The sequence below is a fragment of the Stegostoma tigrinum genome, chromosome 10 (assembly GCF_030684315.1).
Source record: "Stegostoma tigrinum isolate sSteTig4 chromosome 10, sSteTig4.hap1, whole genome shotgun sequence".
Lineage (NCBI taxonomy): Eukaryota > Metazoa > Chordata > Chondrichthyes > Orectolobiformes > Stegostomatidae > Stegostoma > Stegostoma tigrinum.
In genome coordinates, this window is record NC_081363.1 from 6,230,991 (window position 1) to 6,246,076 (window position 15,086).

At 46.5% G+C, this 15,086-nt stretch overlaps 1 protein-coding gene across 1 annotated transcript in view; it reads right to left on the reverse strand.

The window, feature by feature from the left end:
• Nucleotides 1-15,086, reverse strand: part of LOC125455510 (cytosolic carboxypeptidase 2-like) — a 213,777-nt gene that overhangs the window by 135,496 nt on the left and 63,195 nt on the right. The window contains exons 15-17 of the mRNA XM_059649433.1: nt 13,829-13,909; nt 12,311-12,484; nt 9,055-9,099 (exon numbers count right to left, since the gene is read on the reverse strand). Coding sequence (XP_059505416.1) covers nt 9,055-9,099; nt 12,311-12,484; nt 13,829-13,909 — 300 coding nt within the window. The remainder of the gene's footprint in view (nt 1-9,054; nt 9,100-12,310; nt 12,485-13,828; nt 13,910-15,086) is intronic.

A 15,086-nucleotide genomic window follows, 5' to 3' on the forward strand; every position in this document is an offset into this window, starting at 1 on the left:
AGGTGGTTGATAGTGAACAGGAAAGTCTTAGGCTACGCAGGAGGATATAAACAGTTTGGTGAGCTGGACAGATCAGTGGTAGATGGAATTTAACAGTGCGTAGTGTGAGGTTATGCACTTTAGAATGTGGTCTGAGAAATATCAAAGGAATAGAGAGATGTTGGAGTGCTTGCCCACAAATCCCTGAAGGTGACTGGGTGTGTTTGAGAATGGCTAAGAAGCGTATGGTATGCTTGCCTTTATCACTCGAGTATAGATTATAGAGCAAGGAGATTATGTTGCGCTGTACAGGATTTTGTTGAGACCACAAATGGAGTACTGAGTGCAGTTCTGGCCACTACGCTGAAGGAAGGATCTGATTTAATTGGAGGGGTGCAGAAGAGACTCATCAGGATGTTGCCCACAATGGAGCAGTTTAGAACAAAGAACAAGGAAAATTACAGCACAGCAACAGGCCCTTCAGCCCTCAAAGCCTGCGCCGATCGAGATCCTCTGTCTAAACCTGTCATCTATTTTCTAAGTCTCCACCTATCTGGACTCCACCTATCTGGACTCCATTTTCTCCCCTTTGGTCCAGGAACTCCCCACCTACGTCCGTGACACCACCCACGCCCTCCACCTCCTCCAGGACTTCCAATTCCCTGGCCCCCAACACCTCATATTCACCATGGACGTCCAGTCCCTGTACACCTGCATTCCGCATGGAGATGGCCTCAAGGCCCTCCGCTTCTTCCTGTCCCGCAGGCCCGACCAGGCCCCCTCCACCGACACTCTCATCCGCCTAGCTGAACTCGTCCTCACACTCAACAACTTCTCTTTTGACTCCTCCCACTTCCTACAGACTAAGGGGGTGGCCATGGGCACCCGCATGGGCCCAAGCTATGCCTGCCTCTTTGTAGGTTACGTGGAACAGTCCCTCTTCCGCACCTACACAGGCCCCAAACCCCACCTCTTCCTCCGGTACATTGATGACTGTATCGGCGCTGCCTCTTGCTCCCCAGAGGAGCTCGAACAGTTCATCCACTTCACCAACACCTTCCACCCCAACCTTCAGTTCACCTGGGCCATCTCCAGCACATCCCTCACCTTCCTGGACCTCTCAGTCTCCATCTCAGGCAACCAGCTTGTAACTGATGTCCATTTCAAGCCCACCGACTCCCACAGCTACCTAGAATACACCTCCTCCCACCCACCCTCCTGCAAAAATTCCATTCCCTATTCCCAATTCCTCCGCCTTCGCCGCATCTGCTCCCACGATAAGACATTCCACTCCTGCACATCCCAGATGTCCAAGTTCTTTAAGGACTGCAACTTTCCCCCCACAGTGATCGAGAACGCCCTTGACCGCGTCTCCCGTATTTCCCGCAACACATCCCTCACACTCCGCCCCCGCCACCACCGCCCAAAGAGGATCCCCCTCGTTCTCACACTCCACCCCACCAACCTCCGGATACAACGCATCATCCTCCGACACTTCCGCCATTTACAATCCGACCCCACCACCCAAGACATTTTTCCATCCCCACCCCTGTCTGCTTTCCGGAGAGACCACTCTCTCCGTGACTCCCTTGTTCGCTCCACACCGCCCTCCAACCCCAACACACCCGGCACCTTCCCCTGCAACCGCAGGAAATGCTACACTTGCCCCCACACCTCCTCCCTCACCCCTATCCCAGGCCCCAAGATGACATTCCACATTAAGCAGAGGTTCACCTGCACATCTGCCAATGTGGTATACTGCATCCACTGTACCCGGTGCGGCTTCCTCTACATTGGGGAAACCAAGCGGAGGCTTGGGGACCGCTTTGCAGAACACCTCCGCTCAGTTCGCAACAAACAACTGCACCTCCCAGTCGCAAACCATTTCCACTCCCCCTCCCATTCTCTAGATGACATGTCCATCATGGGCCTCCTGCACTGCCACAATGATGCCACCCGAAGGTTGCAGGAACAGCAACTCATATTCCGCCTGGGAACCCTGCAGCCATATGGTATCAATGTGGACTTACTTCACCAGTTTCAAAATCTCCCCTTCCCCTACTGCATCCCTAAACCAGCCCAGTTCGTCCCCTCCCCCCACTGCACCACACAACCAGCCTAGCTCTTCCCCCCCACCCACTGCATCCCAAAACCAGTCCAACCTGTCTCTGCCTCCCTAACCGGTTCTTCCTCTCACCCATCCCTTCCTCCCACCCCAAGCCGCACCCCCATCTACCTACTAACCTCATCCCACCTCCTTGACCTGTCCGTCTTCCCTGGACTGACCTATCTCCTCCCTACCTCCCCACCTATACTCTCTCCACCTATCTTCTTCACTCTCCATCTTCGGTCCGCCTCCCCCTCTCTCCCTATTTATTCCAGAACCCTCACCCCATCCCCCTCTCTGATGAAGGGTCTAGGCCCGAAACGTCAGCTTTTGTGCTCCTGAGATGCTGCTTGGCCTGCTGTGTTCATCCAGCCTCACATTTTATTATCTATTTTCTAAGGGTCTGTATCCCTTTGCTCCCTGCCCATCCATGTACCCGTCCAGATACGTCTTAAAAGACACTATCGTGTCTGCTTCTATCACCTCCGCTGGCAACGCATTCCAGGCACCCACCACCCTCTGCGAAAAGAACTTTCCACGCATATCTCCCCTAAACTTTCCTCGTCTCACGTTGAACTCATGACCCCTCGTAATTGAGTCCCCCACTCTGGGAAAAAGCTTCTTGCTATCCACCCTGTCTGTACCCCTCATGATTTTATAGATCTCAATCAGGTCCCCCCTCAATCTCTGTCTTTCTAATGAAAATAATCCTACTCAACCTTTCTTCATAGCTAGCGCCCTCCATACCAAGCAACATCCTGGTGAACCTCCCCTGCACCCTCTCCAAAGCATCCACATCCTTTTGGTAATGTGGCGACCAGAACTGTATGCAGTACTCTAAATGTGGCCAAACTAAAGTCTTATACAACTGCAACATGACCTGCCAACTCTTGTACTCAATACCCCGTCCAATGAAGGAAAGCATGCCATATGCCTTCTTGACCACTCTACTGATCTGCGTTGCCACCTTCAGGGAACAATGGACCTGAACACCCAGATCTTTCTGAACATCAATTTTCCACAGGACTTTTCCATTTACTGTATCGTTTGCTTGTGAATTAGATCCTCCAAAATGCATCACCTTGCATTTGCCCAGATTGAACTCCATCCGCCATTTATCTGCCCAACTCTCCAATCTATCTATATTCTGCTGTAATCTCTGACAGTCCCCTTCACTATCTGCTACTCCACTGATCTTAGCTATGAGGAGAGGCTGGTTTGGCTCGGGTTGTTTTCTTTGGAGCAGAGAAGGTAGAGGGGGATCCTAATTGAGGTGTGAAAGGTTATGAGGGACATGGGCAAGATGGATAGAAAATAACTGTTACCTTACTTGAAATTCAGTCAATAACAAGGGGGCATAATTTTAAAGTGAAAGGTGGGAGGTCTAGAGGGGATTGGAGGCAAAACCTTTTCACCCAGAGGGTTGTGAGAACCTGGAATGCACTGCCTGGGAGGCCAATTGAAGCGGAACTACTTTAAAAATTATATGAATGAGAACTTGAAATATCATAACATTGAAGGCCATGGGCCAAATAGGGTAAGTGAGACAAGTACGAATTTAGAACAATTTTTGTGGGTGCACATTCAATAAGCCTAAGGACCTCTTCTGTACTGTATGACTCTATGATGCTATGAGATCATAATGCAGTCCTGCAATTGTGCTTTGAACTAGAGCTTCCTTTCACCATAACTCTTAGGGTGCCTTTTTGTCATCACGTTAATTATTTGCATTTCTTTTTTTATTATTCATTCATGGGATGAGGGACATCACCGGTTCAGCAGCATTTATTGCCCATCTTGAATTGCCCAGAAGGCAGTTAAGAGTGAACCACATTGCTGTGGATCTGGAGTCACATGCAGGCCATACCAGGTAAGGATGGCAGTTTCCTTCCCTAAAGGACATGAGTGAACCAGATGAGATTTTCCTACAATCGACAATGAATTTATGGCCGTCATTAGACTCTTAATTCCAGATTTTTTATTCAATTCAAATTCCACCATCTGCTGTGGTGGGATTAGAACCAGGGTCCCCAGAATGTTAACTGGCTCTCTGGATTAACAGTCTAGCGATAATACCATTAGGCCATCACCTCTTCATTGCCTTCCTCTATGAAGATATGGCTTTCTGATCTTGTGACTGAGACATTATTTGTTGAAAGAGCATGTTAAAAGCTTCACTGCATGCTAGCCATGATTTCCTGGCCACTGAAGGATTTTCAGAAAAATTGAACTCCCATCAGACTAGGCTGCTCTGTGGGAACACACATTCCAAAATTAAAACTCATTTTTAAAGCTTAAGAAAAAAACTTACATTCATTTTACAACTTCTTATGCTCCCAGGGCTTTCTGAAGATCTGAAATCAATTACAAGTCTCTACTCTTTCATTTGAAATTAAACGTGCCTAACATAACTGAAGTTGCTTTGGGTGAACAAGCACCACTTGTTTTAAAGATAATAGGAACTGCAGATGCTGGAGAATCTGAGATAACAAGGTGTTGAGCTGGATGAACACAGCAGGCCAAGCAGCATCAGAGGAGCAGGAAAGCTGACATTTCGGGCCTAGACACTTCATCAGAAAAGAGGGATGGAAAGGTGATTCTGAAATAAATAGGGAGGCAGGGGGAGGTGGATAGAAGATGAATAGGGGAGAAGATAGCTGGAGAGGAGACGGACCGGTCAAAGAGGCAGGGTGGAGCCAATAAAAGTGAGTGTGGGTGGAGAGGTAGGGAGGAGATAGCTCAGTCCAGGGAGGACGGACAGGTCAAGGAGACGGGATGAGGTTAGTAGGTAGGAGATGGGGGTGGGGCTTGGGGTGGGAGGTGGTGGTAGGTGAGAGGAAGAACAGGTTAGGGAGGCGGGGATGAGCTGTGCTGGTTTTGGGATGCAGTAGGAGGAGGGGAGATTTTGAAGCTTGTGAAATCCACATTGATACCATTGGGCTGCAGTGTTCCCAAGCGGAATATGAGGTGCTGTTCCTGCAACCTTTGGGTGGCATCGTTGTGGCACTGCAGGAGGCCCAGGATGGACATGTCATCTGAGGAATGGGAAGGGGAGTTGAAACAGTTCGCGACTGGGAGGTGCAGTTGTATATTGCGAACCGAGCGTAGGTGTTCTGCCTCCGCTTGGTTTCCCCGACGTAGAGGAAGCCACAACGGGTACAGCTGATACAGTATACCACATTGGCAGATGTGCAGGTGAACATCTGCTTGATGTGGAAAATCTTCTTGGGGCTTGGGATGGGGGTGACAGAGGATGTGCGGAGGCAAGTATAGCACTTCCTGCAGTTGCAGGGGAAAGTGCCGGGTATGTTGGGGTTGGAGGGGAGTGTGGAGCGGACAAGTGAGTCGTGGAGAGAGTGGTCCCTCCGGAAAGCAGACAAGGGTGGGGATGGAAATATGTCTTTGGTGGTGGGGTTGGACTGCAGATGGTGGAAGTCAGATGATGATGTGTTGGATCCGGAGGTTGGTGGGATGGTATGTGAGGACGAGGGGGATTCTTTTTCGCTTGTTTTTATAGAACATAGAACATAGAACAGTACAGCACAGAACAGGCCCTTCAGCCCACGATGTTGTGCCGACCATTGATCCTCATGTATGCACCCTCAAATTTCTGTGACCATATGCATGTCCAGCAGTCTCTTAAATGTCCCCAATGACCTTGCTTCCAAAACTGCTGCTGGCAACGCATTCCAAGCTCTCACAACTCTCTGTGTAAAGAACCCGCCTCTGACATCCCCTCTATACTTTCCTCCAACCAGCTTAAAACTATGACCCCTCGTGTTAGCATTTTCTGCTCTGGGAAATAGTCTCTGGCTATCAACTCTATCTATGCCTCTCATTATCTTGTATACCTCAATTAGGTCCCCTCTCCTCCTCCTTTTCTCCAATGAAAAAAGTCTGAACTCAGTCAACCTCTCTTCATAAGATAAGCGCTCCACTCCAAGCAGCATCCTGGTAAACCTCCTCTGAACCCTCTCCAAAGCATCCACATCTTTCCTATAATAGGGCGACCAGAACTGGATGCAGTATTCCAAGTGCGGTCTAACCAAAGTTTTATAGAGCTGCAACAAGATCTCACGACTCTTAAACTCAATCCCCCTGTTAATGAAAGCCGAAACACCATATGCTTTCTTAACAACCCTGTCCACTTGGGTGGCTATTTTAAGGGATCTATGTATCTGCACACCAAGATCCCTCTGTTCCTCCACACTGCCAAGTTTTGTTGTAGTTTTTCAGAATGTAGTATCAACCAGAGAACTGATAAGCAAAAAGCTACTTCCAGGACACTGAACTAATGGAGAATATATTACTTTTGAATTTGCACTCAAGATATTACACATTAGTAAATAGTGCTGTGCAGACAGACATATTGCAAGACATAGCTTCAGCAAAGTCAGGACAAAGGCAATAATACAAATGTGGTTTCATTGAGTGGAATGCTTCTTCCTGGGAACAGAGCTTAATGTAGGGGTGGAAGGTGTTGGTGAAGTGGATGAACTGTTCGAGCTCCTCATGGGACACAAGGCGGCACCAATACAGGCATCAATGTCATGGATGAAGAGGTGGGGTTTAGGGACAGTGTAGCTATGGAAGAGGGATTGTCTCACATACCCTACAAAGAGGCAGGCAAAGCTTGGGCCCATGCGGGTACCCATGGCCAACCCTTTGTTTGTAAGAAGTGGGAGGAATTGAAAGAGAAGTTGTTGAGGGCGAGGACGAGCTCGTTCCCCAATCCCGCACCGCCCACTTCTATCTCCTTCCCAAAATCCACAAACCTAACTGCCCTGGTCGACCCATTGTCTCCACCTGCTCTTGCCCCACCGAACTTATCTCAAACTATCTTGACTCCATTTTCTCCCCCTTGGTCCAGGAACTCCCTACCTTACCTCCGAGACACCACCCGTGCCCTCCACCTCCTCCAGGACTTCCAATTCATAGAACGTAGAACATTACAGCACAGTACAGGCCCTTCGGCCTTTGATGTTGTGCCGACCTGTCATACCAATCTGAAGCCCATCTAACCTACACTATTCCATGTACATCCACAATGTAATTCCCCAGTCCACAACACCTCATTTTTACTATGGACATCCAGTCCCTATACACCTACATTCCCCATACAGATGGCCTGAAGGCTGTCTGCTGCTTCCTGTCCCACAGCCCCTAAAAGTCGCCCTCCACGGACACCCTCATCCGCTTAGCCGAACTCATCCTCACCCTCAACAACTTCTCTTTCAATTCCTCCTATCCTGTCTCCATCTCGGGCAACCACCTAGAAACCAATGTCCATTTCAAGCCCACCAACTCCCACAGCTACCTAGAATACACCTCCTCCCACCCACCTTCCTGCAAAAATGCTATCCCCATTCTCAATTCCTTCGCTTCCACCGCATCTTCTCCCAGGATAAGGCATTCCACTCCCGTACACCTCATTTTCCAAGGACCGCAACTACCCCCTCTCAGTGGTCGAGAACGCCCTTGCCTGTGCCTCCTGCATTTCCCACAATTCATCCCTCACATCCCGTCCCCGCAATAACAAACAAAACAGAATCCCCCTCATCCTCACGTACCACCTCACCAACCTCTGGATCCAACGCATCATCCTCCAAGACTTCCACCATCTACAATCCGACCCCACGACCAGACATTTTTCCCTCCCCAGCTTTGTTGCTTTCTGGGGGGACCACTCTCTCTGTGACTCCCTTGTTCACTCCACACTCCCCTCCAGCCCCACCACCCCCAGCACTTTTCCCTGCAACTGCAGTAAGTCCTACACCTGCCCCCATACCTCCTCCCTCACCCCCATCCTAGGCCCCAAGAAGACGTTCCACATCAAGCAGATGTTCACCTGCACATCCGCCAATGTGGTATACTGCATCTGCTGTACCCGATGTGGTTTCCTCTACATCGGGGAAACCAAGCGGAGGCTTTGGGACTGCTTTACCGAATATCTACGCTTGGTTCGCAATAAACAACTGCACCTTCCAGTCGCGAACCATTTCAACTCCCCCTCCCATTCCTTAGACGACATGTCCATCATGGGCCTCCTGCAGTGCCACAATGATGCCACCCAAAGGTTGCAGGTACAGCACCTCATATTCCGCTTGGGAACCCTGCAACCCAATGGTATCAATGTGGATTTCACAAGCTTCAAAATCTCCCCTCCCCCTACCGCATCCCAAAACCAGCCCAGTTCATCCCCTCCCCCCACTGCATCACAAAACAGCACAGCTCGTCGCTGCCTCCCTAACCTGTCCTGCCCACCTATCCGTTCCTCCCACCCCAAGCCCCACCCACATCTCCTACCTACTAACCCCATCCCGCCCCCTTGACCTGTCCGTCCTCCCTGGGCTGACCTATCTCCTCCCTACCTACATTCACCTTTACTGGCTCCACCCCCTCCTCTTTGACTTGTTTGTCTCCTCTCCACCAATCTTCTCCTCTATCCATCTTCTATCTGCCTCCCCCTCTCTCCCTATTTATTTCAGAACCCCCTTCCCATCCCCCATTTCTGATGAAGGGTCTAGGCCCGAAATGTTAGCTTTCCTGCTCCTATGATGCTGCTTGGCCTGCTGTGTTCATCCAGCTCTACACCTTGTTACCACTTGTTTTCTTTTCTATGTCTTAGAACATTGAGGCCGGTGTTTACTTTTGCTTGCTATCCTGGCTACTGATCTCTCTGCTGTTTGGAGTTTGTGGCCTTCTGCAAAATGTTTCCCATCCTTACGGAGATAACACTAATTACTTCCTTCAAAGCAATTCATTTATTTACATGAAAACTGCCTGGTGTTGTATTTGAGAGACATAACAAAGACAACAATGAGGGCGGAATCCCTCAGAACCTCTCCTGCTGCAATGGATTGGTGTTCCCATGAAAGCTACACTATCAGAGTGAGACAATGAATGCAGTTTTCCTTTCTCATATCTGCCTAGCTTTGGTACTTGAAGGGAAAATGGAACGGAGGTACCTCTGAAATGGCAGTAATTTCTTCAGTCCTCAAGACTGGGGAGACCTTTGGGAAAAAATGAAAACAGTTGAGATTAGGCACAAATGGTCCTTGCTGCAGAAAAGCAAAAATGCTGTCATCTGCATTTTTATATATTAGACAGAATTACCTGGAGTTTATAGTAGCCAAAAAGCAGCATGAATTTATAAGTGCATGCCATTGTTTGTGCACCCTATGCAGCCTATTTTGTCTGACCCCATCAATGCATCATTCCATTCCATTCTGCCTCCAAAATCCGGTAATTTTTCTTGGACCATTTAATTCCAGATCTCATTACAGCTTTTGCCCAAATATGAACAAATGGACCTGTTTCTAGAAGAACAGTGAGAGTGACTGACATGTGGGAGCATTTGACCGAGAGTGTAACGCCACAGCATTGCCAAAACTAAAATCAACAGAATTCAAGGGAGAAACTCTCTATTGACTGCAGTCATGCCTGGCTCAAGGGAAACTGGTTGTGTTTGATGGAGGATAATCATTTCAACACTAGGACATTCCTGTTCAGGAGAGTTGTTCAAGATTTGTTCAGGATAGAGTCTGGTACCCAGCCATCTTCAGCTGTTCCAAAGTGAAAGCAGAAGTGGGGACTTGCAAAGGATTTATTTTTTTTCTGCACTGCCCAGGTAATGTACCCACATGGAAAGTGAAATGTTGGAAGATAGTCGATCTGACTTAACTATGCAAGCAAAATGCATGGGTGTGTTTGAGATGCCATGTGGATAGAAAGCAAGAAACTACAACTAGTCTGACCTCGAGATATGAGGATCTGAATGTAGGGGGTATTGTTAGTAAATATGCAGATGACACCAAAATTGGTGGTGCAGTAGACAGTGAGGAAAATTACTTCAGAATACAATGGGCAATCAGATGGGCAAATGGGCCAAGGAGTTTAATTTGGATAAATATCAGATGCTGCATTTTGGTGGGGCAAATCAAGGCAGGGCTAATACACTTAATGGTAAGGTGCTGGGGAGTGTTGCTGAACAAAAAGCCTTGGAGTGCAGATTCATAGTTCCTTGAAAGTGGAGTTGCAGGTAGAGAGGGTAGTGAAGAAGGCATTTGATATACTTGCCTTTATTAAGCAGTGCATTGAGTATTGGAGGTGGGAAGTGATGTTGAAGCTATACAGTGCATTGGTTCGGCCACTTTTAGAATACTGAATTTAATCCAGGTCTTCCTGCTATGGGAAAAATGTTGTTAAACTTGAAAGGGTTCAGAAAAGATTTACAAGGATGTTGCTAGGGTTGGAGGGTTTGAGCTATCGGGAGAGGCTGAATAGGCTGGGGCTATTTTCCGTGGAGTGTCGGAAGCTTAGGGGTGACCTTACAAATGTTTATAAAATCATAAGGGGCATGGATAGGGTGAATAGCCACGGTCTTTTCCCCGGAGTAGGGGAGCCCAAAACTAGAGGGCATGGGTTTAAGTTGAGAGGGGAAAGATTTAAGAGGAACCTAAAGGGCAACATTTTCATGCAGCACCTGGTGCGTGTATGGAATGAGCTGCCAGAGGAAGTGGTGGAGGCTGGTACAATTACAGCATTTAAAAGACATCTGGACGGGTATATGAATTGGAATAGTTTAAGGGATATGGGCCAAATGCTGGCAAATGTGACTAGATTAATAGATTTCTATTACTCTAAATGCTGGATCTTTTATGAAGGAAGATGTAGTGAGGTAGTAAGAAAATAGAAATGTATTCAGACAGTCAACATGATTTTGGGAAAGAGAATTCATTTTTGACGAAATTGTATTTGACTAAAGTATTGAAAATGTTTTGAGCAAGTAACAAGCAACGAGAATAAAGGGGATAACAAAGTGTGAAGCTGGATGAACACAGCAGGCCAAGCAGCATCTCAGGAGCACAAAAGCTGACGTTTCGGGCCTAGACCCATCGTCAGAGGATAAAGGGGAACCTGCTTTACTTAGATTTCCAGAGATAACAAAGTGTAGAGCTGAGCGAACACAAAAGGCCAAGCAGCATCTTAGAAGCAGAAAAGCTGACGTTTCGGGCAAGCTTTTTGTCAAGGTGTCAGCAATTTCTCCAAAGCGCTCAATCTGTGGTATTCTTCCCTGTTTGTAACAAACAAAAGAAAATGCTGGAAATTTGAAACAAAGAGAAAGTGCTGGAGCAGCTCAGCTGGTCTGGTAACATGCAGTGGAGAGAGAAACTGAGTTAATTTTTCTACTCAAAAGACATTGAAAAATAGGTCACTTTTATATTTTTGACAGAGACAGAGGAGGAACAGGGGAACAGATGGTGTAGAGATACAGTGGAAAAGACAAATGGTTCGTTAGGAGAAACTTCTTCACACAGAGAATGGTGGATATATGGAATGCTCTGCCCCAGAAGGCAGTGGAGGCCAAGTCTCTGGATAGTTTCAAGAAAGAGATAGAAAGAGCTCTTAAAGATAGTGGAATCAAGGGTTATGGGGATAAGGCAGGAACAGGATACTGATTGTGGATGATCAGCCATGATCATAATGAATGGTGGTGCTGGCTCAAAGGGCCGAATGGCCTACTCCTGCACCTATTGTCTATTGTTAATAAAATGAAGGGCTGGAACATAGGGCTGCCATTTCATTACAGAAAGTTCACAGGTGGTGTTTTAACTCAAGAGTCACGATGCCTCAGGTGAGCGGGAGAGGTTGGGAAGGAGAAACCTTCATGGTAACCTCAGTCAGTGCAGAAATTGAGCCCACACTGATGGCATCTGTCTGTGTTGCAAACAAGCCATCCAGTCATCAGGAGTTCTCAAATGTGGCATGATGAAGGGGAAAAACTAAACAAAACACAATACAAAACAAGTCCTCAATACTGATTCTTGCAGAAGGCATTTGTGTGATATCAGTGGCTATGACAGTGGAAAATAACTGCAGCAGTATGGAGAATCCCAGTCATCAAGGTCTCCTTGTGACTGGAACATATATACCTTCGATCAAGGACTGTGTGTCTCCTGAAGTGCAACAGCGTTCCCACGTTAAAAGATATCCGACCCATTGTGTCTGCTTAAGGGAATTTAACACCCCCACCCTCTTGCTACTCTTGTTACTGACAAAACTAATAGAAGAATATATTTTCCACATCTTTTAGTTCTGAAAAAGAGTCTTGCTGAAGTGAAACATTATCTCCTTACAGCAAAATTCTACCAAATACACCGGAAGTTGGACATTATCTTCTCTCAAACCACATATTACGAATCTGCAAGAGCCTACAAATACCTTTCCTTCATCTATTTTGCAGTTTCTCTGGGGTGCAATCAAATGACCAGGGTCACGGAGGGCATTTGGTGGCTCTTCATGTTCAGATCCTGTCTCATGTTCTTCAAGGTGGCCATGGGACTGACGGAATGCTCTTTTTGTGGCTGTTTCTGCCTGACTAGGGGCTGCTTTTGGCTGCATCAACAAGAAAGAAAGATTTGCACTTTAATCTTTCACAACATTTACAGTCATTTGAAGTACTGCTGCAGTTGTATTGGTTGAAATGTGAAAACAAACATTCACATGGGAGGACTCAACAAACAGCAGAGAGATATTGATAATGAAATGTGAGGCTGGATGAACACAGCAGGCCCAGCTGTGTTCATCCAGCCTCACATTTCATTATCTTGGATTCTCCAGCATCTGCAGTTCCCATTATCACAGAGAGATATTGATCATCTGTTTAGACATTGAGCCTTTAGTGTGGCCTACTTACAGGGTGAAGGCCAAATTCTGTCTTGTGCTCCTGTCCTAACATGTAACCATTCAGCCAGGAGTTCTCCACCCATTTCCATTTCATTGGACCCTAAATCCATGACACAATTCTCACTGAGGACACTGATCTAAAAATGCAAAGAATCCTGAATTCCCTGAGGGACACAATGCACTACAACTGCCCTGGTCTTGTGAAATCTTTATGCAGGACACTCTTAGCAATGTGATGTTTACCATCCCTGCGGTGCTGACATTCAGATCACTACCATAGTGTTGGAGGATTTGTTGTGACATTCAGAAAACCACCGAAAATAACCATGACACTTGTATGTTTGTGCACATTGTGCCCTTACAACCTCAATTGTGGTCCCTAAAGGGACCGTTACCTTATAAAACAGGTTCCAAAACCAGTTATTTTCTATTAGGCAATCAATCTTACAGGGATTATTACACGTGACATCCACAGTCACAGGCTAAAAATAGGAGGTTGACCACTTAGGACTGAGATGAGGAGAAATTTCTTCACCCAGAGAGGGGTGAGCCTGTGGAATTTCTGCCACAGATAGTAGCTGAGGCCAAAACATTAAATGTTTTCAAGGAGTTAGATGCAGTTTGTAGATCTAATGGGATCAAGCATATGAGGTGAAAGTGAGAAAAGGGACGGAATTATATCAGCAACAATCATATTGAATGATGGAGCAGGGTCAAAGGGCTAGGTGGCCTACTTATGTTCCTATTTTTGATGTTTTTACGAACGTCTGACCCAGAATGTTATGTCTCTTATGGCAGGAAGGTTGCAGTTATCTCGATGGTGTTAACCTACGTGCTAATCTTCTCCCCCACCACCTTCCCTGTGACCTCTGAAGAGGAAACAATTCCACCCAATGTCTCAGTTCTTGAGGGAGGATTGGGTGAAGAGGAAGAGTCAGTTCAATCTACCCAAACCATTATCTGATGGACATAATCAAGCAAAATTATTAATGAAGAATTGTAAGTATCTAGAGTTAGCAACAATTCTATACAAATAGTGAAGCATTTCCAAACCTTTTGGAAAGTCAGATGATCAGTAATTTGTAAATCTTCAGTACTTTTCCATTTTCCAACATTTCCAGAAGCTTCGTGCTGCTGAGGAACACATTTTAATCAGAAGATTTCATTCTTGATAACTAGTATAATACAACAGGTAGAAGAACTGAATGGTTTAGTGTGGATTGTGACTAAGAACCAACAGCTTGCAGGTATGGCTGACGAAGGCACATTTTATTGAAGCATTCCATGTTGCACTGGTCGAGAAAATTGGTATGAAATAATGATGAAAGGAGAAAATGAACATTTATACCACATGTCCAGAGAGTCCTCTTTGATTGCAAGTGGGCCTTACAGAATAGAGACATTGTTCTACAGAGTGTACCAATTAATGATGATTGACAGTTAACTGCCAGGCTCTGTTTAAATTTTAAACCAGGCAGGTTGACTCTGATTGATGAGGGCATTGTCCCTGACAACTAAACCAGCAAGTAGCTATCTCCTCTCTGATGGCTGAAAATGTCAGGCAGTTGGGACAAGCACCTGCCTGAACTAAAAAGACAAAAAGGGGAGAATATATAACTATTAAAATGGAGAGATGGTGGTGGCAGTGAAACTCACATAAGGCTGTAAGTACAACCATGTTATAGCTGCCTCTGGAAGCACCACTTGATTCTATGCCAGCCAAGACATTGAGGCACCTGTTCTTTTCAGGATAAATACCCAACTTCCAAGCAGTGACCGAAAACAGTGGGTATAATTGGGCCTGCATCTGGCCAGGGCCAATAATTTGGAGCACACCACACGACCCAAGTAAATGATGTCAGGTTGACTGAGTCCAGTCAGGCATGTCCCATCTACTGGTCTGGAGGGCTGCACTGGATGGCCAATGGATATGGAGGCCCTTGACACATGCATCTTCTATTACAACCTAAGGGTAATTGGCCTCTGGCCCAAAGAATTGGACAGTGATGAAGGTGCCTCCCTTATGCCAAAAGATAGTCTAACAGTATCATCAAAAAAACATGGTTAAGAAAATAAAGAGCTTCTATTATGTAAATACCCTTCATGACATTATGCCCCAAAGCTTTATCTAGTACATGGGCTACTTTTGAAGTGCGTATATAGTGGGACAGGACATGCAACATTAGAGGCCAATCTGTTTCTTTTTGAGTAGCTCCAAGTGAGCTGAATACAAAGTGGCAAAACAATAGGTGTTTGCGTCCGGGTTGGAACAGAGGGACAAGCAGACCAGAGGGAAAAAGAATAACAGAAT